The following is a 22,987-nucleotide window of genomic DNA, read 5'->3' as shown; positions in this document are numbered from 1 at the left end:
ATTCTTTCCTTTTTCTTTCCGGCTTCGTATAGTAATTATTACTAATGATTTATTAGCAATGGAAAACTAATTGCCAAGAAAAGTATGCATTAGTAGATGATTTGCGTCTTTCTTATTATTTATATTGAAAACACTATCTAACCTCTTAAAAATGACGATTGAGCGCGGCGATTATTTTAAAAGAAAACTGATGCTTTATTTTTCTTTCTTTGAAGAGCCTTCATTTCAAGGCGCTCCGCTTAGAAACTGACGTTGAGTCGACTTCGAAAAGCTTGATTTTTTTTTAAATTATTTTTTTTTAATAAGAATTGGTGCGGTGTGTTATACCACACTTGCACCGTTGGTAATTTATTAGAATAAATTATCAGATATATTCAAATGCGCTCGGGGCAGAATAAAACGACCAGGGCTTCTTAAAAGATAAAAATAGATCCCCACTGAGATATTATTTTTTTTAATAAGAGACAGAGGGGCCGGACAAACGCGCTATTGCATGCAGCTAGAGATTTTTTGGTATGTTACTTTTATGAATTTAAAATTCAATTATCTTTACGAAATTTCTTATTTATTGTCATATCTATAATATTAAAAAAATATTTTTTTAATATTTATTATTTTTTTAATATTGAAAAATTTTTTGATATTGAAAAATTGAAAAATTTTTTTTAATTAATATTTTTTTTTAAATAATATTAAAAAGTCCCAACTTCAGATTTTTCATTATTATTCAAGACAGTCATTTGATGATATATGAAGGAGAATATAATTTGTAGTCAATAATCTTAATTAGTAGCCGACTAAATTTCGCTGAGTTTACTTTTAGTCATGGGATAATTATTTTTCTAATAATAGATTTCAATCTAAACGGAAAACGAGATGCATGGGAAGCTTCGATTTCTGCTTAGAATATTAAATATAAAAAAAGCTATCGATCGAAACTCGGTTTGAATTTTATTTTCAAGATGAATATCGACTTTTTTCTTTTCTGCTTTTTAAATATTAGAATTGAGGCAGAATCGAGTGTGGTAATATAAAAAAAAAGAAGAGGAGGTATTTTATTTGCTACTAGCCTGCTCGAGCGCTAGGCCACGAGATTAGATTAATAAATATTTAATAAAATATAATTACAGACTGAAGACGAGCTGGCCAAGTTGAGAGGGCGACCCCCAACCGAATTTAATTAAATTTTTGAAAACGCTTTTTGCGACCTCGGGCAGAGTTAAAATATAATTTTATTTCGATGCTGGATAGAACGCGCCAGTCTTTCCGAATTAGCTTTTTTCATTAAAAAAGACTGCCTATACAAAAGCTTGTTTAAAGAGAGAGCTAGAAAATAATAAAAGAAAGAAAAAAGTAGGTGGCAAGAGAATTTTTTTATAAAAAAAATTGATAAAAAAGACTTTGAACAGCTTGATTTTCTTGTATTTTCTAGAGGTCTTGGTTAGGGTTAGCCTTTCCCGGTTAGGATTAAAGTTAGAGTTAGGGACTCCAAAAGTTCTTGGCTTGGCAACCTGTGTCCAAAACCTGAGTCAGGGCCAGAAAGAGCTCGAATGAAATTTCAAGCCCTGAGTCAGGTTTTGGACACAGGTTGCCGAGCCAAGTTAAGGGTGTATCTATGAAAATTCTTCAAGAAAGTTTTAATTGAAAATCAGCTCTAATGATGACTACTCCCTTATTATCTTAAAAGCGCTAACGAAAATAATTGAAAAAAAAGAAGCTAATGAGCGGAATTATTCGAGAGAACAGAAAATTAAAAAGGGCGCTAGAATTTGGAATTATTTCTCGCTTGAGTGATTAAATTTTTTTCTGGATGACAAAATTTTAGTAGCCAAAGAAGTGTTTTGCGCGCGGGGAGGATTTGGAAAGATTGCGGAGATTTATTTTTTCGATAAAGAGGAGTAAAAATACAGAGAGCGGGAAAAGACGCAAAAAAGTAAGTTTTAATTGAATTTATGTTTGGTTTATATGATAATAGAGTATTTGATTAGAGGGGACATAAATTCAAAGATTTTAGCGAGTTAGTTTTCGACTCAATTAATTAATTGAAACTTGATTTGAATTAGTGAAACAAAAAGTGAAATAAGAAAGAAAAAGGAAAGAGAGCGTAAAATTAAAGTTTGAAAAAAGGTTGCGTAAAATCGCAATCAGCCCATTTTTGGAGCGGCGGTGGGTTACTATTTTTTTAAGGCTGGCCTGATTTCTCACCCCTTAGTCAAATAATTAAATTATCGCCCGTCTAGTTGTAAACACTGGCGAAAATATTTTTATTCCCTTTTTGGACAGAGCAAAAAACAAAGGAAGAAAATAAGAGAGATTTGAAGAATTTTTATGCTTTACTATCCGGTAAGAAATAAAACCCAGTTTGGTTACTTTGATAGACTTTATTTTTGAAATTAACAAAACATAATTGAGCTTTAATGCGCTAGAGTTGCTTTGGGTTATGTAAGGGTCGGATAAGGGCTAGGAAATTTATGTCCGTGGTCGGCAACCTGTGTAGAAAACCTGAGTCAGAGTCTGAAGATCAAAGCGGCTTCGCAAGAATTTTATTGATTTAAACTGTTATAATTTCAATCTTTTCTAATTTTCTAACCTAACCCTAACCCTAACCTGACTCAGGTTTTCTACACAGATAGCCGACCCTAGTCCTATCTTGGGACCCTTCAATTTTAGTTTAAAGTCTGAGGTAATCGTAATTTTTTGTCCAGCTTAGAAAATATTGATTTTAATTTTGCTTCCTTTTTCTTCATTCTGAACTTTTGATACTTTTGGTATCGATGAGTTTTGTATTTTGTTTGTCCTGGCTTTAAAAAGCGGAGGAAAATAGAAGTTAAAATTAAGCTGTAAATATTTAATTAGCAAATATAATTAAGAAAAAAGGAGAAGATAGGAACGAGTTGTTGCAGAGAAGAGTTGTTATTTTCATAAGTAATATATTAAAAATAACACTTTCGCCAAAACATCGCGGCGGTTTAGGACTCAAACAAGATTCAAATTAAATTGGAAAGCTTCGATTCTATTTTTGACGCTTTTAATTATTTGATAAGGAGACGAAAATTGGTTTATTTTGGCTAACGAAAATAAATTAAGACGCTTTACGAATTCGCTAGAATAAGAAAAGAGAAAAAGGTACGAAAAATATTAAAACGAATAAAGCAAAAGCAAAAGCCCGGTGCAAAAAAGATAATACTAAAAATGAATAATTAACTTTATTTTTGATTAAAAGATTGAATATTTATCCAACGAAGCCGGCAGAGGAACAAAAAGAGAGAAAAAGAGAAACGAGATTAAGATTGGTTTTAAATTCAAATTTAAAATTCGCGATTTGGAAAACTGGAAAAAAAAGAGAAAAAGAATAAAAAATTTAACAGATTTTTGAGCGGCGATTTTTCGACAAAAGCCGAAAAACAAAACCGAATTAAGCCGTTAAAAGCCATCCTGGTAAACTGATTTTGAGCTGTTGAAAAAAGAGAAAGTGATTTTCAAAGAGATTAAAAATGCCACAATTTTATGACTTTTTACCTTTTTAAATTCAATAAGGAATCTGTTTTTTTCGAAGACTTTCGAAGTTAAAAAAGTAGAAATTATCTTCGTTGATTTCTTAGTTGTCTGGTGAATAATTTACGTCCTGAGCAGTAGTTTAAAAATCAATAAAAAACTAAAACGGCGATGTAGTGATTCTAAAGAATGTTAAAGAAATAATTTTATCACTACAAAAGCTAAAATAAAAATGATGCCTAAGCATCAAAAACGCGCCATAGCAAAGAGAGTGAAAGAGCTTTTTAATACATTTTTCTTTGTGAATAGCTTGAAGATTTAGCTTTTCGAAAAAAAGAAAAGATAAATAAACGCTAAATTAATTTAGCGCTCAAACAAAATAAAGAAAATATGGCTCCAGCGCGTTGCCATTTATACTTAGTTTTACCACTTTTTAAAATGGCAAAAGAGATATTTGAATTTGAAATTCGTTTTAGTAGTTTTAGTAAGAGTTGTCAACAGATTTGAGTCAGCACTATCGTGTGTAAACTCTGCTTCATTAACACATTTTAAAATACTTAAATGAGCAAAAAGAGAATAACACATACAGAATCAAGTTTAAGAGTATTCCAATAGAAAATATTTCAAAACGAATCCAATATCTATATTCAAGATGGTCCCCCTTTTAAAGGATTCTAGAGGTTAAAATTCTTCAAATTGGGGACTCTTTTGATGGATATTGAATACATTAACCCCTATACGGGAGCCCGCCTAAAGAACCCCCTTACGGGAGGTGTACAATTTTTGTCGATTTGGCCTTTCTTTTGAGATAATCTTCTGAAAATTTCAGATTATACTAAAACGAATATTCTCTTTTAAACTGCACTTTTAGATTTTTCGAAAACTAAAGATTTAGTGCTAGAATTTGCTCTTTTCATAATATCATTATGTCATTTTTTTATTAAATATTCATGATACCACTCTGAAAGTATGATTTTCAAATTCTACATACTTGAAAACCTATAAATAATATCTAAACAAGACCTTAGGGATCTCCAAAAAATGCTGTCAGTTTTTTTCTTTCCTCGGAGCGCGAGGGTGGAGGTGAGAAAAACGGTACTTGTGCAGTGCTCGCGTGGGTTATCACGTTGAAATTTTGCGGAAAGGTGTGTAAGGAGTGCACAAATACTCATTAGAGTTTTCAGGTCATTTCGATTCACCGGTTCCATTTGGCTGGCGATTATATCCCGAAATCGACAAAAATTGTACACCTCCCGTATAGGGTGTCAACATCGATTTAGTAAGGGTATCTCTTATGAGTCCAACAATTTATCAAATCGATGTTGACACCCTTAAAATGAGGGCCCCTCAGAAATTTTTGCCCGTTAAAATAAAGATCCCCTTATTTACTTCTTACGAGATAAATGAATGATCCGTTTAGCCTAAATTTTAATTTCTCATCGAACGACAAAGAGTTAAAATATTTAAAAAGAAATCAAGATAAAAAGTTGCAGCCAATTCTTAATTCCAATTTGAGCCAGTTGGCGATTAAAAATTCCCGCTTTCTTGTTTGTAGATTTTTGTATTTGAATTGAATCAAATATTAACATAAGTATTGATTTTAGTTTGTGTGACTTAGTTAGTTCTATTTAATCAAACTCTGGCAAATCTCAACTTACGCGATTCAAGGCAGAGAAAAAAATCTTTTCTTCAAACAAAAAATAACCAGCCACTTTCTTTTAGAATAATAAAAAGAATATCGAGATGGAGCCAGAGGTCGTCGAGGATGATTTCCAGCGCTTTCAAAAGGAGAATCATGACAAATGGAAGCTCATCGATGAATCGCTAGAAAAATGCCTCGAAATCGACGGTCAAGGAGAAAGTGTTTCGTTTCAGGTAAAAAAGGATCATTTTTACAACTTCCTTGCTATCGACCAGCGACGAATCAATAATTTTAAATTTATTGCAATTTAATTATTTCACTGCTGCTCGTGGAGGCATTAAAACCGCCTTCCGCTGCTCTTATTTAACGTTTAATTAAATTGAATAATTAATCTGATTAAAGCCGCCCGATCAAAGAACATGAATTCAATTTTATGACTCGTTGGAGAGTCATTTCGTCGACAATAAATGGAAGTAAAAAATAAGGAATAAAATTGAAGTTGAATAGTTACCAGCAAAAAATTGCAAGAAAAAGGAGTCAATATTAGTTTTCGTTTCAAAAAGATAAATATTAAAAGCCAATTCTGTCAGTCCAAAATATCCAATCTTTGCTTTCAATTTTTGATAACCGTGAAACAACTGTTATTGAATATTATATAATATAATTTCTTCAGTTAAACCGATTGAAACACTTACTGACGAAGGTCTCAAAATTCGAAGACTTCCGCTTTCACTGGTCATCCCTTCGGAATTGCTACGAAAACGGGCAGCGAATAAAGAAGAAGGACTCATCTACAGATCCTATGGAAGAGCTTCTCAGTCCAAACTCGATTTCGAAAGACTCAAATTCGACCTCTTCCGACGTTTCTGCGCAGGAATGCTCGGCTGACAACAACGAGGAGAAAATCAAAAGTGATGATACGATCGAAATTGATACAAATAATACAAACGAGAACAGCAATGGAGCTGCTTCGTTGATGGAGATTTTCGGAAAAGCGGGATTTCCAAATGGCATTCCAGGATTACCAGGTTCGTAGAAAGAGTCAATCTGTAGCTAACTTCGTACAGTTCAAGCGCTCAACGGGCAAATACAGAATCCAATTCAAGCCCTCTTCGCTGGTCAAAACCGACCGTCACTCTCAGGTAAAAGAGGTTATGCCGACCCGAATCCTTAATTTTTCACCAGAGCTGGTATCGACAACATCCTCAATTCTACGAGAAAACTCGATGAATTCGTTGAATATCGCCAAAGCAATGGCACCAGAGCAGAATGTTCCCGAGACTGTTCTCAAAGTCTGCACACACTGCGGAAAAGGCTTCGATGATGAACTTCAATTACTTGGTAAAATAAGCTCTTGTAGATGATTTTTGACAAAAGTTCTAGAGCACGTGCAAAAAGAAGTCCAGTGCCAGGAAAAGCTCAGAATGATTGGTTTACGATTTTGCCTTGTTTGTAGAAAACCATATGATAACGTAAGATAAGACTCTGAAATCCATTTTTTCAAATACCCTCTTTAGATTCGCAAGTGCAAAACACACTACACGAACTACCGAAACAGCTCTGTCAATCCTCGAGAAAAGTCGAGATTTCTTCATCGAATCTTGGCTGATATCATCCGCTTCCCAAGTGCCAAAGACCTTGAGGATTACGGCCCTAGAATGCCTCTTACTCCAGATTCACTTGGCCAGGTGAACCGCCATCAAGCTTATCAAGTAATATATATAACATATTCGAAATATATCGTTTTGATTGGTCGAACAATCAAAATTTATTAATTTATAATTTATAATTTTTGTAAAATAACAAAAAACGTTCAGAAGGAAATCCAACTTCCCCAAATTCCCCAAAAATGCCGAGCATGTGATCAAACCTGTTCTTCGCACAGTGATCTTCTCGGCCATTTGGTGATGACAGAAAACTGCCTTGCACAATACAAAATCATCGGGAAGCTCTACTGTTTCGTCTGCGACAAAAGCTTCGAGCACGAAAAGCAAGCCGAAACGCATTACAGAAACTCACTGTACAGCGGCCATCAACAAAACCGATCCATTCACAAGCAGTACTTTGACTTAATTCGAGAACGAAAGACGCCAGGAAAACGAATTAGCAAGCTGCCGGCCAATCTTTCTGGTAACTTATTTATTGGGCGTTCTCCTCGTTGATTTCAATTTTCAGATTACTCGATGGACTTTTTCTCTGGCAATCAATCCGCAACAGTCTCAACTTCTAACTCTCCACCGCAAAACAACCCAATTTCAATGACACCACTGTTTGATCCTTCCTCAGCTTCAACCCTTCCTGTTCCAAAACCTATCAACGAACTCATGTGCTTAATCTGCAAGGAGAAATTTCCATCAGAAGAAGCTCGTTTTGCTCACCTATCAGATCCGACCGTCGCTTGTCATACAGAAACTCCATTAACTTTTAAAACAGTCTGCATTCTCTGTATAAAAGACTGCGAAACGGTTAGTCAAAATCAATTCCCTATTATTTCAGCTAAAAATCATTCTAAGGAGCAAAAACTATCAGCACACTTACGACTACACCGAAACGAATGGCACCAGAAATACTACGAGCTCTTTTATCGAAAACGGCCAGGCAAAAAACGTCGCTTGTCTGACGATATCGACATGCACTCGGCCTCGCTCTCCCAATTCATCTCCCAAAACTACGCCAACGAAACGAATCTCATTCCAAATTCCTCCTCGAGTATGCCAAATCCTCTACAACTCCCGAATTCATTGTTCAACACGAACGTCGCAAAAACTGAACCGCTCTCTGAATTCCCAACCCTGCTCGAATTCTCAGGTCACTCACCAATGCAAACTTTGCCGCCTGTGTCTTCTACGCCACTGAGCCCAGGACTGAAAACTGAGCCAGGCGTTCAGCTCAATGCCTAATTTATTATTTCTTTTGTTTATTTACTGCTGTTGAAAGAAAATAAAAACGTTTTGAATATCAACTTTCTTCAAAGCTTCACCAAAGGTCTCCAGCGAAGCAGAATTCTTTGCAGCTGTTGAGACAGACATCTGGTTCTGTAGCAAAAAGAACTGGGTACTGAAGAGGCGGATCTAACTCGCGGATGTGGTAGCCTTTTCCATCTTTGAACTTGTTTCATAAAAATATTTTTTTAGTAAAACGGATTTTTTCCAGTTATCAAACACTTGCATGAAGCATCATCTTCAATTTCAACTCGTTCGATTGTTTCGCCGACGAGCAAGATGTGATTTTCAAACATGAGTGAGGAAACTTGACTCATTCTCTTTCGATAAATTTCAATAAACATGACTTTTTCATGATCTTACCCGACTAAGACGGCCAATCCAAGTGAATTCAAAGGTCGAATCATTCCGGCCAAAAACATGAATGTCTTGGACGGCATTATCGCCATTATGACCACCAAGAATGAAACTTTTATCCGTCTTCAGATCCGAAACAACGGCCACGTCCGATATTCCAGTGACTTCGGGAAAATCGGCAATGGTAGTCCATCCATTTCGACCCAAGATTTCAGCTTTGTTGTTCAAGGAACCGTCGGCATTGACACCACCAACGGCGAAAACCTGAACACATTAGTTCCTAGCAGTTGATTTAGGTGTGATTTGCCTGTGTCTAGAAATAGGGATGAAAATTGCATGTGAAAATTATGGTGGAATGAAATTTTCAATCAGAACTTTTAATCGTGCAATTTGAAATTTCTGAAATTCTGAAATTTTAAAATTTTCAACCTCAGTCTGAAAAATTCCAACGCCTCCACGTCGATGAGAAAACGAGGTTTCTAGCACGATTTCGACACTATTTTCCCCGTCGAACTCAAAGCACGCTGTATCCTTGTGGCCGAAGCAGAAGTAAATTACTAAACGCATTTTATTTCTAGGCAAAGAACACTCGCCATTTACCGTCATCTTCGAATCCAATTTCGTTCTCAATCAAAACTGCGGTTCCATTGACTTGATCGAAGTCGTAGCCAAGTTCGAGGTCTGAAACATCGATCTCACTGAATTCGAGCTTTACTTTATTCTCTCATTTTGCCCTGATCTATTAGTTAAAACTCGTGACAAGGTGCCTCTGGTGGTCCAGTGAAGAAAGCAATCTGCCTTGGTGTTGAGGCTCCGCCGTACATAAATACTTCCGGACGGTATTAAAAGTAAATTCGAAATAAAATCATCAACTTTAAGACCACATTCCTTGTTCCTTGAATTCAAAATAGAACGCTTTATCAAGTACCATTTGATTTCTTGGTCCGTATCTGCGTCTTTCAAAAACTTCGCCATCTACGCTAGTCATTTTTCCTTCAATTCGATGTTCGTTGTCGAGAATCATCGCATACTCTCGGCATTCATAACTTGAGTCTTTACAGGGACAGCCGCCAACGCATTCGCTTCGGCAGGGACACTGCTTCATTTCGTTCAGAAATTCTTATCCCGGTTAAAAACGTATTGACTGTTTCTAGCGCTGAATTTTTAACCATTCCTTGACTACAATCAAGCACGCAAGTATCCGTCTCGCAATGAGTAACGCAATAGTCCTGCTTTGCAGTAGCTCGGTGCATACAGTAATTGTGCTCTCCATTGTTCAGAATGTCAGTACACTGGCAAAATGGGCTCGGGCAGCCTTCACAGCCGCCCGGACAATTTTCGCCACAGGGACAGGCAGGGCCGCAGCGGCCGAATTCAGCGACGCATTCGTACTGGCAATTCTGGTCGGCGCAGCTTCCGTAGCACTCTGCAAAGTCAGCTGCACATTTATCATTGCATTGAGCAGCTGCTGTCTCGTCCCTGGAATAATATTAGAAGGCTCTCGGTAGATTTTACGCACTGGCAAAGTTCTTCAGAGCTGTTGAAGGCGGAAAAGACGTCTGAGCCAGCAGCAAATAGGACTGGAAGACTCAGACTTGGTAAAACTCTCATAATCTCAGTTTTCGAAATCTGACAGACTGGATTTCGCTTCAGTTATGTTTTAAGGATGTGCAAATGTTCAGTTTATCGAGAGTTCCGAGTTGAAATTTGAAAGACATTAATTTTTATACTGTATGAAACATGAAAACACGTTTCTTCTTACGCTCAGGTTCACCGGAGATCACGTAGCATTTTTTAGAAATTGAAGTAGAAAAAGGAAAACTACAGTAAATAGGTAAAAAGAATGCTGAATTATCTAAATTAGTTGACTCGTCAGCAAAACTTTAGTCATTGAAAAATTATTCAAGCTTAGAGTTTTGAGTCAACCGAACATTATTCTAGTGTTTTCTATTCATAATCATGTTTTGAAATTGATTTTGATGATGTTTTTGTGTTTTTTCAAGCAGAAACGTTCCAATTGAAGGGGATTTCCTGTAATTATTCGATGATTGAAGCTGTTTTCGAGCTATTTTTGTTAAACAAAAGGTCGGCATCGCCCAAAATCAATAAAAAACAGAAAGCGCGCCAAGTTCACAACGCAGCTCGCCCGGGCAAACAGAGTTTTATTGACTTGATTGTCGACGACGTTGATTCCTTCGTTGCGCCGAGTGCCGAGTTCATTGGCTACTCAGTGGAATGGCGCGCCAGGGACGGCCTCTGACTGGCGATTTTAGAGCTCTGCGCGCAAAATGCCGCGCGGGCAACCGTTTCAAACACGGCGCCCTTTGCCACTTTTGAAATCGCCTTGAATCGCCTATATAAAGAAGACGCGGAGAGACAAGAACTCAGTTAGAAAAATTCCTTTCTTCTTTTTAACTCCACTTCACCATGAGAGCAAGAGAAGGTAAGCTACTGACAGTTTTTAAAATAAAAAGAAACAGTGAAAATCCCAAATTTATCGAAATATTTTCCCTATTTTGAACCTGTTTTGAACCAATAGGGAAGAAACGATACCAGAAGAAGTAAAATTAACGCGTTTGTTTCTAGTGATGAATAAATTTCCAACTCCAGTTTCGCCCAATCGAAGCTGACTTCGCAACATTCCAACGCATCAAGCAACACTTTGACATTCCAGCCAACCCATCCACGGACGAACCTGGACCGCTAACCTTGGTGCTAAAGGGGTTTTTCACCAAGCTGCTTACTGGTCCTTTCCTCCCGATGAGTTCTTTTTCGCACATTTTTTTGAGCTGACTTTTTCACAACTGCCTTATTTTTCAACGTTGGTTACGTTATATGACTGTTGAGGTCATCAAACCAAGCGTGAGTCTTTTTTAAAACTGCTAACCTTGTCCCGCATTTTTTGAATTTCAAATGATAATTATGTTTTATTTGCTCACTTATTCCATTCCAGCATTGAACTGTTCAAACTGCCACTTTGCCGTTCTGGAACACTTTTTTTATCAAAGAAGTGAATTTAGTCGGCAGAGCTTTCTCTTTTTATTTGCGCCTAATATATATTTATGCTGCCAAAAAGGTCTTCGATTTTATTGTTGTTATGCATCAAGCAATTAGAAGCTCTGAGGTTTTATTTACATTTTCAGAAGTATTGAACAGAATCTCGTTGAATAATTTAAATTGAACTTTTCTTTCATTTTTTCATAATGAATTGCATATCAGCTCCGTGATTGCTTCTTGAAGATCGTGTTCGAACCAGATCTTGAATGAATGTATAGATGGGTGATTTTAAAAAATGTCTTTCTTACCAAAGGTACCATTAATCCCATGGCAGTGAAAAAGCCGAAATTGGCGAGTAGTAGTCGTCGGAACTGTTGATTTCTGAAAGCCTTTGCCTGTGCTGCTGGATCATCAAAGCTGCCAATCACTTCTGGATCGTCAATAATGTCGTGCAAAACTGGAAACAAGGAGGAGAGCGAAATGTACAAGAAAATTCCAGCCAGAGCTCCGAAGAAATATTCTTCCGAATGCTCCAGCGCTGGTTTGAGCAGCATTCCAAGAATCACCCCTATAATAAGATTTCATTGAGAAAGAAGGATGATTTTAGAACTTACCGACATAGACGAAAGAAACGGCGCCGAGCGATAAAAGATTTTCCCAGAAGTGGTTGAGCCCGGCTTTGCTCAGGATCACCGCGTCGCCGAGCTTTTGGGGGATGAGCTTGATAATCATCGCGGTCAGAATCGCAATTCCCGCGCCCAGCTCATCTGTTAATGTCAGCGCAAAGGCTTAACTAGGGTCAAATAGTCCGATCATCAACCTTCAAAACCGAAAGAAATTGGACCCTTTCCTATTCCCTCGATAAGACACTCGATCGAGATGCAAAGCAGTAGAATCCACGCGACCATATCGACCTTGTGCCACTCTTGCTTGCCGTGATGCGAGTCATGTGACGATTTTTTCTCCGATTTGCTCGACCCACTCGTTTTTTCGTCGTCATCTTCGACAGGCAAATTGACAAGAGGAACTCCAGTATTACGGCGCTGCTTCAATTTCGCGTAGCTAGTGATAAAATGTTAATGGTTGATTCGTATCAGAAAGTTTTAGAGGAACCTTTCTGGTCAAATATTGTTAATGATCTTGGCAAGGATTTCTAGCAACATATGGAAAAGAGGAAAAATGAGGAAAAAACTTGGCATTTTCTAACTGTCAGATTTGAAGAAAAAACTGACTGAGGTCTTATCTGGATAAGAAGACCTCCAGTTCAAACCTACGGCCAGATGTTTCCATTGTACTTACTGTTCTCCATCCTTTTCGAAATCTCCATCACCGCTCGTCGATTCGTCCTTGCTTTTCGCATCACTCTTCTTTTCGTCACCAGATGTTTCGCCATCAGATGAAAAGCCCTCGTTTTCAATTTCCGTAACCGCGCCAAACTTTACTTTCGATTTCTTGGGCGTTTTTTCGTTTTCAATCGATACGTATTTATCGACATCGACTTCCGTGACATTTTCCTCCGTGATCGTCCCTATGAATATGTCTCGTTAATCTGCGGTTACTACAGGAGCTTGGACAAAGTCCACCGGAATATTCAATTGAAAGTTCAGGGAATTTTATGTTTATTCAGAGGGAAATATCTTTGGCTATCATAACCTCAGTGCAAATTTTTGTCTATTTCGTCAAAACGCACTACTGATAGATAGCTTTTATTGGAGCTCTTACCATTTACAAGCTGTCCATCATTCTGATTTTGATTCTGCAGCTGTAGATTTGACTGGTCTGCCAGATACTTCAAGTTTGCCTGGTAAATCGATGCTTTTCCTGAGGAGGAGTTAGTAGATTCGACGGGAAAGGAGCAGTTTTCCGGCGAGCAAATCGGAGCTCGGTGCATTTGAGCACGATTCGTTGACATTTGCAGATATGGTGGAGTTAAATCAGCTTTTTATTTTGTTTCCGAATCAAGGTTATTTTACTCCTTTAGGAAGTGAACAAGTTCCTGACTCCAAATCAGTGGAGTGAATCATTGAATCAATCGAGTTTATCGACGGCGACTCTTGCCTCGACGATGATGACAGTAATTGAGGAGTGCTAACAGAAGGTAAAGTGTGCGTGGAATTATGGGAGGCGTGATTTGATAGTTCTGATTTGGGAAAGAAGCCGCTGTTGTTGCAGTTTTGAACAGGAGCTAAGTGCTGATGGCCGCACATGGTGGAGCAGCGATTTTGTACGGAAGGGGGAGTTGGTCGACCGTGAGGCGCAATCGGAGCGGCCGCGCTCGTTAGATTATGATGCGAATGGGTGTGATCAAAGAAAAGGTTGCAAATTTTGAGACCGCTTGGATTCTATTTCCGATCATAAATTCGTAACCCTAATCAGTATTGGACAGGTGAATCGATGCGAGCCTACTCATCGAGGAGGTCGATACACCTGAGCACATTGAAATTCTGGATCTAGCTGAATTCTAGCCTCAACACAGCAAAATAAGTCAATCAAACTTTCATCGATTCGCTCAAAGACAAGAGTCTTTTCCCAAAATTGAGTCTTGGGAAGAGCCTCTAGTCGAGCCTTCGAGTTTGTTATTATTGGTTAGTCATGCTAAATATTCAATCCCGGAATAATATTATTGTTTTGAGGCCGTTCATTTGCGTATAGAACTTCTTTCGCTCAAATGGCGAGCTGCCGAGTTCATGACAACTAGGCGGCGCCAGCGATTACGCGGAATTAAATGCCGATGAGCCGACGACCTTCTTTTAACATAAGTGCATGCTGTGTAAGGGTACATATACGGGGCGTAACCAAATGAATGGCGATGACATTTGGATTTCGATCTTTTTTGGACCCTGTGGCTTGAACTATAGTGTTGGAAAGGCCAGATATTGGAGACACCAAGTTTCGAACGTCTGTTGATGACGACGTCTGTGTTAGTGTGAGCAAATCAATCAGTTTTCAGTTCAATCAAGAAAGCAATCAGTAGCAATTAATAGAATCAGACGGGTTGGTAAGCGATTTACTCACGGAATGCCTGAGATGCTCGACGCTGAGCTAGGAGGATATTTGCTTGGGAAGGAACGCGCTTTCTTGTTGTCGGAATATCACTGCCGCCCCCGTCTAAATTAAAAGTTGAAGATCAGGTTGAGAAAAGAGCTGAATTACCGATTTTGTCGACAGAGAAGGCGGTTGGGATGTTAGCCATTTTCGCGGCGACGGATATGGACTAAATTATGAATTTTCCCAATATCTAATAATTTGACATGTGATAGTGCTTGATTTATGAGATCGTTAATACTGGAAAGGATGTTAATTTTAGATGACAGGGCGGCATGTTGAGTTAAATTACTGTATAAGACGCGTATGAGTTCCGTGGTTATAAAAAATAATGAATTCTAGCGTTGCTTTTTCTTCAAATATTTTCTATGCGCATATGGCAAAATATTTTTCCTTGTTTTTTTTTCTTTTGCTACGACATTGAAATCTTACAGCGCACAAATTGAGCGCAAGGTTATTCTTATTGCTGACTGTAAACTTCACGTGATTTGAGGGTCTGAAAGTGGCCTTTTGAGAGGCGTGTTCGAGCCGATTGTACCTGCTGTCGGTTGCCATACTTGCGCATCTGGATCAGAATGTCTTCGTCGTTATCTTCAAGCATGTCCTCCGGGTTGTCGAGCTCGGCGAGGTGGGTGCCATCTTCGTTGGAAAATGCGATTTGGAGGAACTAAAGAGGTATTTTAAGATGAATCTAGTGACTCTTCCGACAGAATTTCACCGCATATTTCTCAATAATTCATTGAAAAAGATGATGCTATTTATCTAATTACAAATTAACGATGTTTCATTGACGTCGATTGCTACTCATCACTAAGTCAAAAGAGTAACAAAACGAGAGGCATAAACTTCACAATCGATCCTACAAAAAATGACCGCCCTACAAGAAAACCAGTGGTCGACCTTGAACACATCGTAAAAGAAGACATTCCGATTTGGGAGAATCAAAATCATCAACTAACTGACCTTTTGGAGATCGTAGAAGATAATCGTGCATAAATACAGAACGCAGACGACTGGTATAAATTGCTGCGTCCCACCAATCGTCAGCGTGCAGAATTCTACGAAGAAATCAAATAAGCGTTATTCTAGCGCCTCTTACTGTCTTCCAAGTTGCCTCCAGCTCTCCCACCAGGGCTGCCAGGACAGACCTGATCGCAATCATCAACAATGACGGATTTGTGATCATAGAAGAGCGTTTTCTGGACATTTTTGTAGTCCCCGCATTTGATCGGATACTTCTTTTCGGCCATCAAGTCGAGTGATTCCGGTATAAGTTGGAAAACGGTGACACAGAGCATCGTTCCCATAGCCAGCGCAATTAAATAAGTCATAAGGTCAGTGTACCAGGGTTTTCCCATTATCGGGTTGAGAAGAAGTGTCACCTTATTAACGCGTTTTAACGGAAGTTCAGAGCTTCAGTAAGAATTTCGGAGTAAGAATTGTTACCTTGGAGAATAAAACAAAGGCAGTTGCACCGAGCATGGCAGTACTCCACTGTAACACATCCATCTTCCCATTTTCTTCCAGCTCTTTATAGCAATCGCCACCTCCGCCACCGGCGTAATTTGTTGCGTTCGGGAAAGTAATGACATCTAAAACGAAATTGAATCTTTTCTCTGAATGTCGATACATGCTGATCCGACAGAAGCAGTTTACTATCTGACAAGAAATCGGATAAATGTCGTGGATAAAGGCGAGATTGGGGGAGTAATTAGGTCTTTATTGCTTTGGCAAAGACACTTGGTCAAAATATGAACCGATTGAAAGTTTAAAAAATATATTCAAATTCAAAAATAAACCAAAAGTTACCTAGTGGATTATTTTCAAAATCCATCTTCACTCATCAAAATCTTCAAAACTCTATCTCGTAAATCTCTCTTGGAATTTTATTCTACCACTTTCTGCAATTCTTTTAAATCATCCGATAAAAAGGAACGAATTGAGAAAGTGGGAGAGTTTTGGATAGATAGCTTCACTAATATTTGAAGTCAAATGTCAGATGATTCTCTGCTCCCAAAAACCAAACTTCAAGGTGAGAAGTGAAAATTCTAGGAGTGAAAATTCTGTGATCTGAGATGAATAAAGAGAGCATAGGATAAATACAGTCATCGCGGGCCGTTCATATATTGAATGGGCGATAAAGAAGGGGACGTATTTATGCTCGTCTGGGAGAATAAGACAGGAGCCTTCACCTGTCCATTCGGCTTCCTCTCTCTCTCTGGGGCCGTGGTGGAACAGCTGGCTATTACCTTTTAGGGAGCTCATGATCAACAGAGCCTCAGGATTCCCCATGAGTTTCTCTGTCAGAGTCTATCTCTGGCGCGTTTCTTCGCTTGATCTATCTCTAATATGCCAGCACTAGAATCATCGCGCTAAGCTCACGTGTAAAAAGAATTAAGACTTCCGCGGGTTTTCCCATTTCCAGTCTTGATCCTTTCTCAGAATCTGATAACTATTTATCATTAAGGCGATCCTGTGGAAATAGCTCCTGCTCGCCCCTGTCCCTCAGGGAGCGAAAAAAAAACTAAAACCGCTGAATATCCGATTTCACTGGCATTACTCCGCGTTAATTCTTATAAGTTCGATATCTTTTGCAAAAGAACAGAACTAACTTTACCGAGCAAAGATACTGAGCTAGCTTTCATTCACAATAAACAAGTCAAAAATTGTTAAAAATTCTAATTCTTTATTAAAATAATCAATTTCAAAGCTTCATAAAAAGACATACCATCACCAACCCAGTCTTTTATCTTCCCAACGAGACCTTCTCGACTGCCTCCCATCTCTATTCTTTTACTTGAAAAGACAACCTTTTTGGAGAAACTATTTCATGGAATTGAAATAGCAAAGGGGAGAAATGAAGAAGTGGCACATTTTCAGATCCGATTGTTCTACCAATTTTTTTCTGCTTTATATAACTGTGCTTAGTCTGGCTTATTCTATTGGCAGTGGATTAAGGTAGTCTGTCGCACCAAAATCCGAACGGTAGATAAACTTTTTTCGTTTTCACTGGAGCATTTTTTGTCGAAAATCTTACATTTCAGTTCGTTCAGAAAAATTGCAGCATCAAAAATGGTCTCTTGAATCATCGTTAACGATTTTTTGGGTGTGTTACAGTGCTGGAAGGTTCATTTTTGGTTTGATCTTCCGTCTTGATTCACACGCTCCAATTTCGATTAGCTACGGGTTGGCACCTGCCAGGGAGCATTTACTGTTTGTTATTGGCAACAGCTTACAGTATTGACTTCTCCAATCATTTTACTGACGATAGTTCTGACGTTTTTTCGTAAACAATGATTTGTTGTTTCAAATGAATGAATTATTGACCTCACTGATGCGATTTTTTTTGCAAAGTTTTCAGAAATTTTCACGGGCGGAAATTTGAAAATCATTTTTGCGTCAGCGACGAAATTATGTGTTGACTTTCGGAAGGACACTGCTCGGGCTGATAGTCGTAAAAATTTATAAGATCGCACTTCCGCCAATTCCTGTTCCGAATTCCTCAAGGTTATTTAGTTATGTTATGAAATAACAATAACAGGGTAGATAAGCATGCTCGTTTTGCATGCCATTTCATCCTTTTCCAAGCAGAATGTTGTTTTGTTCACTAATAGGATTAGGAAGCTCCCCAAAAGCTTCAAAATGAAAGGGCTTAATTATCAGTTTTCAATTATCATTATAAAGGTCAAGTCATTTTTTGAAAGGATAATTATAAACCTCTGTCTTCCGTATTTTGCCGAATATCAAGAAAAAATGATGAATTTGTGATTTTTTAAACGCGATTTGCTCTATAATTGCAATTAAAACATTTCTCGAACAATGTTTTTAATTTCGAAAAATTGCCAGACCCTTGGCACCCAAATGATAAATAAACTTGAATTTCTGCTAAATATCAAAAAAATTGAAATTCGTTCGACAGCTTCTCGATTTTTTTATGAGAATCTTATTGAGATCTTTTGTAAAAACTAAACTAACTATATACTCATTCATTGTATTTATCCTTTACTTCTTTTGAGCATTCTAATACGACCATAGAATGCTGCCAGTCAATGACATTTACGCTGATTTCAAAGTTCAAAGCAGTTTTTTAGATTAAATAATAAGCTCATTTTTATCAGAGAAATCAATTAAAATGCTTAAAACAGCATTCAATTAACAAGTTGTTTGTTGCTCAAAGGATAAACATTGAGGAGGGGAGCACTGGGATGAAGGACTAAAAAGCAAGTCTGATTTCTTTCAGTAGAGCCATCAGCTAGAGAAAATAATGAAGCTCTCTGCTACGGTTATTTCATCCGTAGCTTCTCAAGCAGCGCTCAATAGGAACCCAAATGGACAGGAAGATATCGTCTACACGCCTTTGCAGGTACAAAATAAAACAAATCTTCTTTTTTATCGGTTGATTTTAGGCAGAGCTTTTCGAATTGAACGGTTTGGGCTCAATTCCTGACATCTTGATCAGAGACGGAAACGAATCAGATGAGCTTACACCAAAGGAGCTTGAGAAACAATTCGGTTCTAACTTTCGCGATGAATTGGACAGGCGTAAAGAGAAGATGGAGAAAAATGGGGGTACCAAGGGATTCATGAACGGCGAAACGATCGACGGAACCTTCGGCGGAACGTGGCGAATTATCCGCGATATTAATGGAATATGGCATGTGCCAATGTTTTACGGTGATGGCCAGGCTTGGGTCGACAAGTCAAGAAATATCCCTTTTTGGGGAGATCAAGCAAATGTTGTCATGTCCGGAAAAGCGATGATTGCGAAAATCCAACAAGAATTTGAGCGCGCGTCTTGCCTTACTGTCGATGTTTTTGAAGAGGAAGCGGCAGTTCTTGCCTTTTTCGCCAGTCTTGACACTGATCCAAATTACGACACTAGCAACGGCGGCTTCATCCATCCTCTCTACGCTGATCCATCGACCCGAAACAACATGTCTCGTCTCCAAGCCTTAAATTCTAGCGGTTGTTGGTCATATGTTGGCCGCGTCTTCCAGAACAACCAGCCAATTTCCTTCATCGACGAGTGGTGCGCCGGTAGTGTCGAAGCTGGCCTCCACGAAACGATGCACGCGTTAGGTTTCCACCACGAACAGTCCCGATATGATCGAGACTCGAGAATTTGGATAGATAACAATGTTTGCCCGAACGCGAGTCTTTTCAGCGCCTTGAGTTATAAAGTCCCTCGTAGCCAATGGCCAGACATGCTTAACCAGTGGGGTCGAGAGTACGACTACACAAGTATCATGGAATACGAATCTTGGGTCTGCTCCGCGTCTGGCACTGGTCATACGGTTGATGGATCGCTTGACTCTGCCGATGGAAAGCAGTGGAAACGATACGGATTCACTACACACGGAGGAGACTATATTCCTTCCGAGAGCAATCTCGACAAGCGATTTGCCATGTCCGACATTGCCCAAATTAACGAAATTTACAATTGCAACGATCGATCAAACGATCATTATTTCAAAACATACATGCTCTATTGTGACACAAATCCAGACCTTGCTTATCCTGTTGGCTGGCGATGCGACGGAAGCTGTGACTGCCCATCGAGTTGTTCCGATGAGGCAAACTGCAACATAGTCCAAAAAACTGGGACTGGCGGAACTCTTGGCGGCGGTGTCGGCTCTCTAGCGACTGGGGACTGGATGAATTTGGATCAGTTGAAGGCTATGTCAGTCGGCGTCCGTACTGATCGAGACGGTACAGTAGGCTATCCGTGCTCCAAATTTGGCTATCGAATCGTTGACGACGGCTCTGGAATCAAATGCGAATGTGCTCCGTGGGCAGGAAATGGTTCTGAATGGGGCTCGGACGTGGATCTGTCTGTCGAAGGAAATAACTGCGACCAAGTCCATCCAGATCAATGTACTAATTCTTGTTCCGGTATCACTGACGCTAACTGCGTCCCTGACATCACGAAAAACAACGGAGTCGATTGCTGCGCCGATACTGACACAGAATACAATATCGTCAATGGTGCTTGTGTAGAGAGGAATCGATGCGAAGATGGAACACATCATTGCATGTCCGAAGCGTATGGCGGCGAGTGCACCTGGACGACTGACGTTGGATACACTTGCAGTTGCCGACGAGGGTATCTCGGACAAGGTTGCAGTTACCGAGCTTTTCAGGAGAACGAGGGAGGGTGTAATAGCACCTGGGAAGATATTCTTATCGGGGCGAATGTTAACGAATTCCCATTTTACTCAACTTGTCGACTAAATGACGACGTTTGCACTGATACGAGTGATCAAGGACATGATTGTGTCGCAACCGCTACTTGTACTAAAATAGAAGAGCGATATTCCAAGGGGCTCACTGCCGGAACCTACACTTGTACGTGCCCATCAGGAGAGACTGGCGATGGAAAACTCTCAGGTACCGGTTGCTCTGGCGATGTCTGTTTCAACGATCCAAACTTGTGTCCAACATTGGATAACGAAGGAAATACCATCAGTACTTGCCGCGGCACTGGCGACGGAACTCATGTTTGTGAATGTCCGAGCGATACTCATACTGGTGATGCAACTGAGAACGGCTCTTGCATTAAGAAAGTCAACGAATGTGATCTTGGAACGCACGATTGTGGAGCAAATCAAATCTGCACCGACCTCGATGTTGCTTTCACTTGCGATTGTTTCATCAACTTCGAGACATACGGTTTCTCAAAAACCGGCTCATACGAAACTGGCGATCTTGTCTGCACTGACGTGAATGAGTGCGACACCCTCACCCAGCCTTGTGCTGTCAGAAACTCCGCCTGTACCAATCAAGTTCCAACTGAGTGTGACGTGAGCCAAGATTTAGGACAGTGCTCAAATTTCGCGAGCTACTTTGACCCAGCTTATGGAAGCAACTGCCCTATCAACGCATTTTGCAACACTCATACCTGTGCCTGCGATGCTGGCTTTGTTTCCTCTGACTTGGTGATGTTCTTGAATGAGGGTAGCGTGACATTCACTGGTATTGACTGCGACACTCCTGAAGCATACAACAACTGCGCTGTAGCCGGCGATGGAACTGGCTGCACTGATCCATTCTGCGACCACCAGTGCACAGATGCCCCTTGCGTCGACACTGGAGATCTTTCCTTCAATTCCGAGCTCGATGGATACGCTAAAGGATACATTTGCGATTGTGCATCGATTGGAATGTACGGAGATGGAATTGGCGGTTGCACCCCTGCCACATGCCCTGCCAATTCGTCGCCTATAGGAACTGGTTATTGATAAACATTTTTAAAAGGCTAACCGTAATCGGATTGCTAACCAAAAGCTAGACTCAACTGATACCGTCTTCCATTCTAATAGCTTCCCTGCTGTCGTCGAAGACTGGACCTGTACTTGTGATGAGGGTTTCATCCTTTCGAGCAGTGATTCGGGAGATGCAAAGGTAAACTACAGTTATTTCTGATTTTCCATTTTAATTAGAACCCTACTTGTGTTGTTGATCCCTGTGTGGCCCTTGCCTGTGACGCAACAAGTACGACCTGCTCTCGAATTTCCGAAACCGAGGCTGTCTGCACTTGCAACGATGGCTTCGAAACAATCATCGGCACGGACGACGCATGCCAAGACATCGATGAATGCACGTCAGGAGCACACAATTGCCCAGCGATAACTACTGCTTGCGTTAACAATGATGGCGGATTCGAATGCGGTAAAATTTTATCCAGTTATATAAAAATCTCTATTCTGATTATTGCTATTATCATTCCATGCATTGTAACTATATTGACTCCCATTATATTATCAATTAATTTTAGTTTGCAAAATAAATATTTTTCTCATTCAAAGATCCTTCTTGTTTGCATGATCTCATATATACAGATTATTTATTCGGCATATGGTTTTTTTATACTAAAGCAGGTGTGTGTATACGTGTGGAATGGGTTCGTCGTAGAAATAAAAATATCTTTATTGGAAAGCAAAAATGGCACAAATAATTATCACAGTAGTTAGTTATGTAGTTTTTAGCGGCTACTGCTGGAGCAAGTCGATAATACAATATTTAGCTGCTACAACAAATCGCAAAAAAGGATGAAACTCGATTTTGATGATCATTTTTTAACGATGCAGTAGATAGGAGAGGTTGCTTTGGCTGTGTGTTTTGAAGAAAGAGTTGAGTAGAACGAGAAGAGTTGAGTTAACGGTCCTCTGAAAGGTCTATCAAGTCTGGTATTTTGGGACGTTTTGCTTCGGCGATCGCTGCTTTCCACATATGAGCATTTACTGCGCCAAAGGCTTTGAATCGGTAGCACTCGCCTGAGTACTCGTCCGTCAAACTAAAAATGGGTTATTTGGGGTCTTTTCTGCAAAATGTTTTACCTGAACTCATCGGCATTTGGACATTCTTCCGAAAATACAAAATGAGAAAGAACCATTTGTTTCGCGCTATCTCTATGAAACTGTCTTCTGTCTACTATCCTGGAGAAGATAAAAGGGCTCCTCGACTCGTACAAAAGTAGCACGTTATCATTGCCATAGCCATTTCCTGAGGC

At 39.4% G+C, this 22,987-nt stretch overlaps 4 protein-coding genes across 6 annotated transcripts; 2 read left to right on the top strand and 2 right to left on the bottom strand.

Moving 5' to 3' along the window:
- The first annotated feature begins 1,852 nt into the window (after positions 1-1,852).
- On the top strand, positions 1,853-8,099 carry LOC145703986 (uncharacterized). 3 transcript variants are annotated; one of them, XM_081781406.1, is made up of 10 exons: positions 1,853-1,933; positions 5,218-5,370; positions 5,811-6,165; positions 6,205-6,279; positions 6,323-6,478; positions 6,521-6,609; positions 6,655-6,849; positions 6,955-7,267; positions 7,313-7,602; positions 7,651-8,099. In XM_081781406.1, the coding sequence occupies exons 2-10, from the start codon at positions 5,239-5,241 to the stop codon at positions 8,035-8,037; spliced, it is 1,992 nt and encodes a 663-aa protein (XP_081637532.1). In that variant the 5' UTR covers positions 1,853-1,933; positions 5,218-5,238; the 3' UTR covers positions 8,038-8,099. The 3 variants fall into 3 exon arrangements, with proteins under 3 accessions (XP_081637532.1, XP_081637531.1, XP_081637530.1); XM_081781405.1 differs by lacking the exon at positions 1,853-1,933 and adding an exon at positions 2,207-2,343 and having other exon boundaries at positions 6,655-6,825; XM_081781404.1 differs by lacking the exon at positions 1,853-1,933 and adding an exon at positions 2,207-2,343.
- Positions 8,048-10,083, bottom strand: LOC145701687 (uncharacterized). The gene is made up of 8 exons (XM_081778901.1): positions 9,956-10,083; positions 9,606-9,915; positions 9,365-9,532; positions 9,037-9,145; positions 8,866-8,993; positions 8,443-8,700; positions 8,306-8,399; positions 8,048-8,238 (listed from the first exon to the last, which is right to left on the bottom strand). The coding sequence occupies exons 1-8, from the start codon at positions 10,045-10,047 to the stop codon at positions 8,114-8,116; spliced, it is 1,284 nt and encodes a 427-aa protein (XP_081635027.1). The 5' UTR covers positions 10,048-10,083; the 3' UTR covers positions 8,048-8,113.
- Positions 10,084-11,558: 1,475 nt separating this feature from the next.
- On the bottom strand, positions 11,559-16,509 carry LOC145702427 (uncharacterized). The gene is made up of 12 exons (XM_081779650.1): positions 16,288-16,509; positions 15,925-16,070; positions 15,578-15,860; positions 15,442-15,536; positions 15,017-15,145; positions 14,587-14,647; positions 14,449-14,541; positions 13,156-13,254; positions 12,733-12,961; positions 12,048-12,495; positions 11,742-12,001; positions 11,559-11,694 (listed from the first exon to the last, which is right to left on the bottom strand). The coding sequence occupies exons 1-10, from the start codon at positions 16,310-16,312 to the stop codon at positions 12,249-12,251; spliced, it is 1,407 nt and encodes a 468-aa protein (XP_081635776.1). The 5' UTR covers positions 16,313-16,509; the 3' UTR covers positions 11,559-11,694; positions 11,742-12,001; positions 12,048-12,248.
- A 2,121-nt stretch (positions 16,510-18,630) lies between these two features.
- Positions 18,631-21,731, top strand: LOC145704410 (uncharacterized). Its single transcript, XM_081781855.1, has 2 exons — positions 18,631-18,841; positions 18,885-21,731. Exons 1-2 carry the CDS (start codon positions 18,743-18,745, stop codon positions 21,714-21,716), a joined length of 2,931 nt encoding a protein of 976 aa, XP_081637981.1. The 5' UTR covers positions 18,631-18,742; the 3' UTR covers positions 21,717-21,731.
- Positions 21,732-22,987: the final 1,256 nt, after the last annotated feature.

The sequence above is a fragment of the Oikopleura dioica genome, chromosome PAR (genome assembly GCF_907165135.1).
Source record: "Oikopleura dioica chromosome PAR, OKI2018_I68_1.0, whole genome shotgun sequence".
Lineage (NCBI taxonomy): Eukaryota > Metazoa > Chordata > Appendicularia > Copelata > Oikopleuridae > Oikopleura > Oikopleura dioica.
Note: the sequence above shows the minus strand (reverse complement) of the source record. Positions and strands in the feature narration are given on the sequence as shown.

Excerpts from the sequence above, each read along its gene's own strand:
- LOC145701687 (XM_081778901.1), bottom strand. The coding sequence starts at position 10,047 with ATGAGAGTTTTACCAAGTCTGAGTCTTCCAGTCCTATTTGCTGCTGGC. Across the intron at positions 9,146-9,364 it reads ACGGACCAAGAAATCAAATG|CTCGAATTCAGTGAGATCGA; the intron begins GTACTTGATAAA and ends AATAAAGTAAAG. Across the intron at positions 8,239-8,305 it reads AATTGAAGATGATGCTTCAT|ATGGAAAAGGCTACCACATC; the intron begins GCAAGTGTTTGA and ends ACAAGTTCAAAG.
- LOC145704410 (XM_081781855.1), top strand. The coding sequence starts at position 18,743 with ATGAAGCTCTCTGCTACGGTTATTTCATCCGTAGCTTCTCAAGCAGCG. Across the intron at positions 18,842-18,884 it reads TCGTCTACACGCCTTTGCAG|GCAGAGCTTTTCGAATTGAA; the intron begins GTACAAAATAAA and ends GGTTGATTTTAG.
- LOC145702427 (XM_081779650.1), bottom strand. The coding sequence starts at position 16,312 with ATGGATTTTGAAAATAATCCACTAG. Across the intron at positions 15,537-15,577 it reads TGGAGGCAACTTGGAAGACA|AATTCTGCACGCTGACGATT; the intron begins GTAAGAGGCGCT and ends ATTTCTTCGTAG. Across the intron at positions 14,648-15,016 it reads AGTATGGCAACCGACAGCAG|TCCATATCCGTCGCCGCGAA; the intron begins GTACAATCGGCT and ends TTCATAATTTAG.
- LOC145703986 (XM_081781404.1), top strand. Across the intron at positions 6,280-6,322 it reads AAACCGACCGTCACTCTCAG|AGCTGGTATCGACAACATCC; the intron begins GTAAAAGAGGTT and ends ATTTTTCACCAG. Across the intron at positions 6,610-6,654 it reads GTAGAAAACCATATGATAAC|ATTCGCAAGTGCAAAACACA; the intron begins GTAAGATAAGAC and ends TACCCTCTTTAG.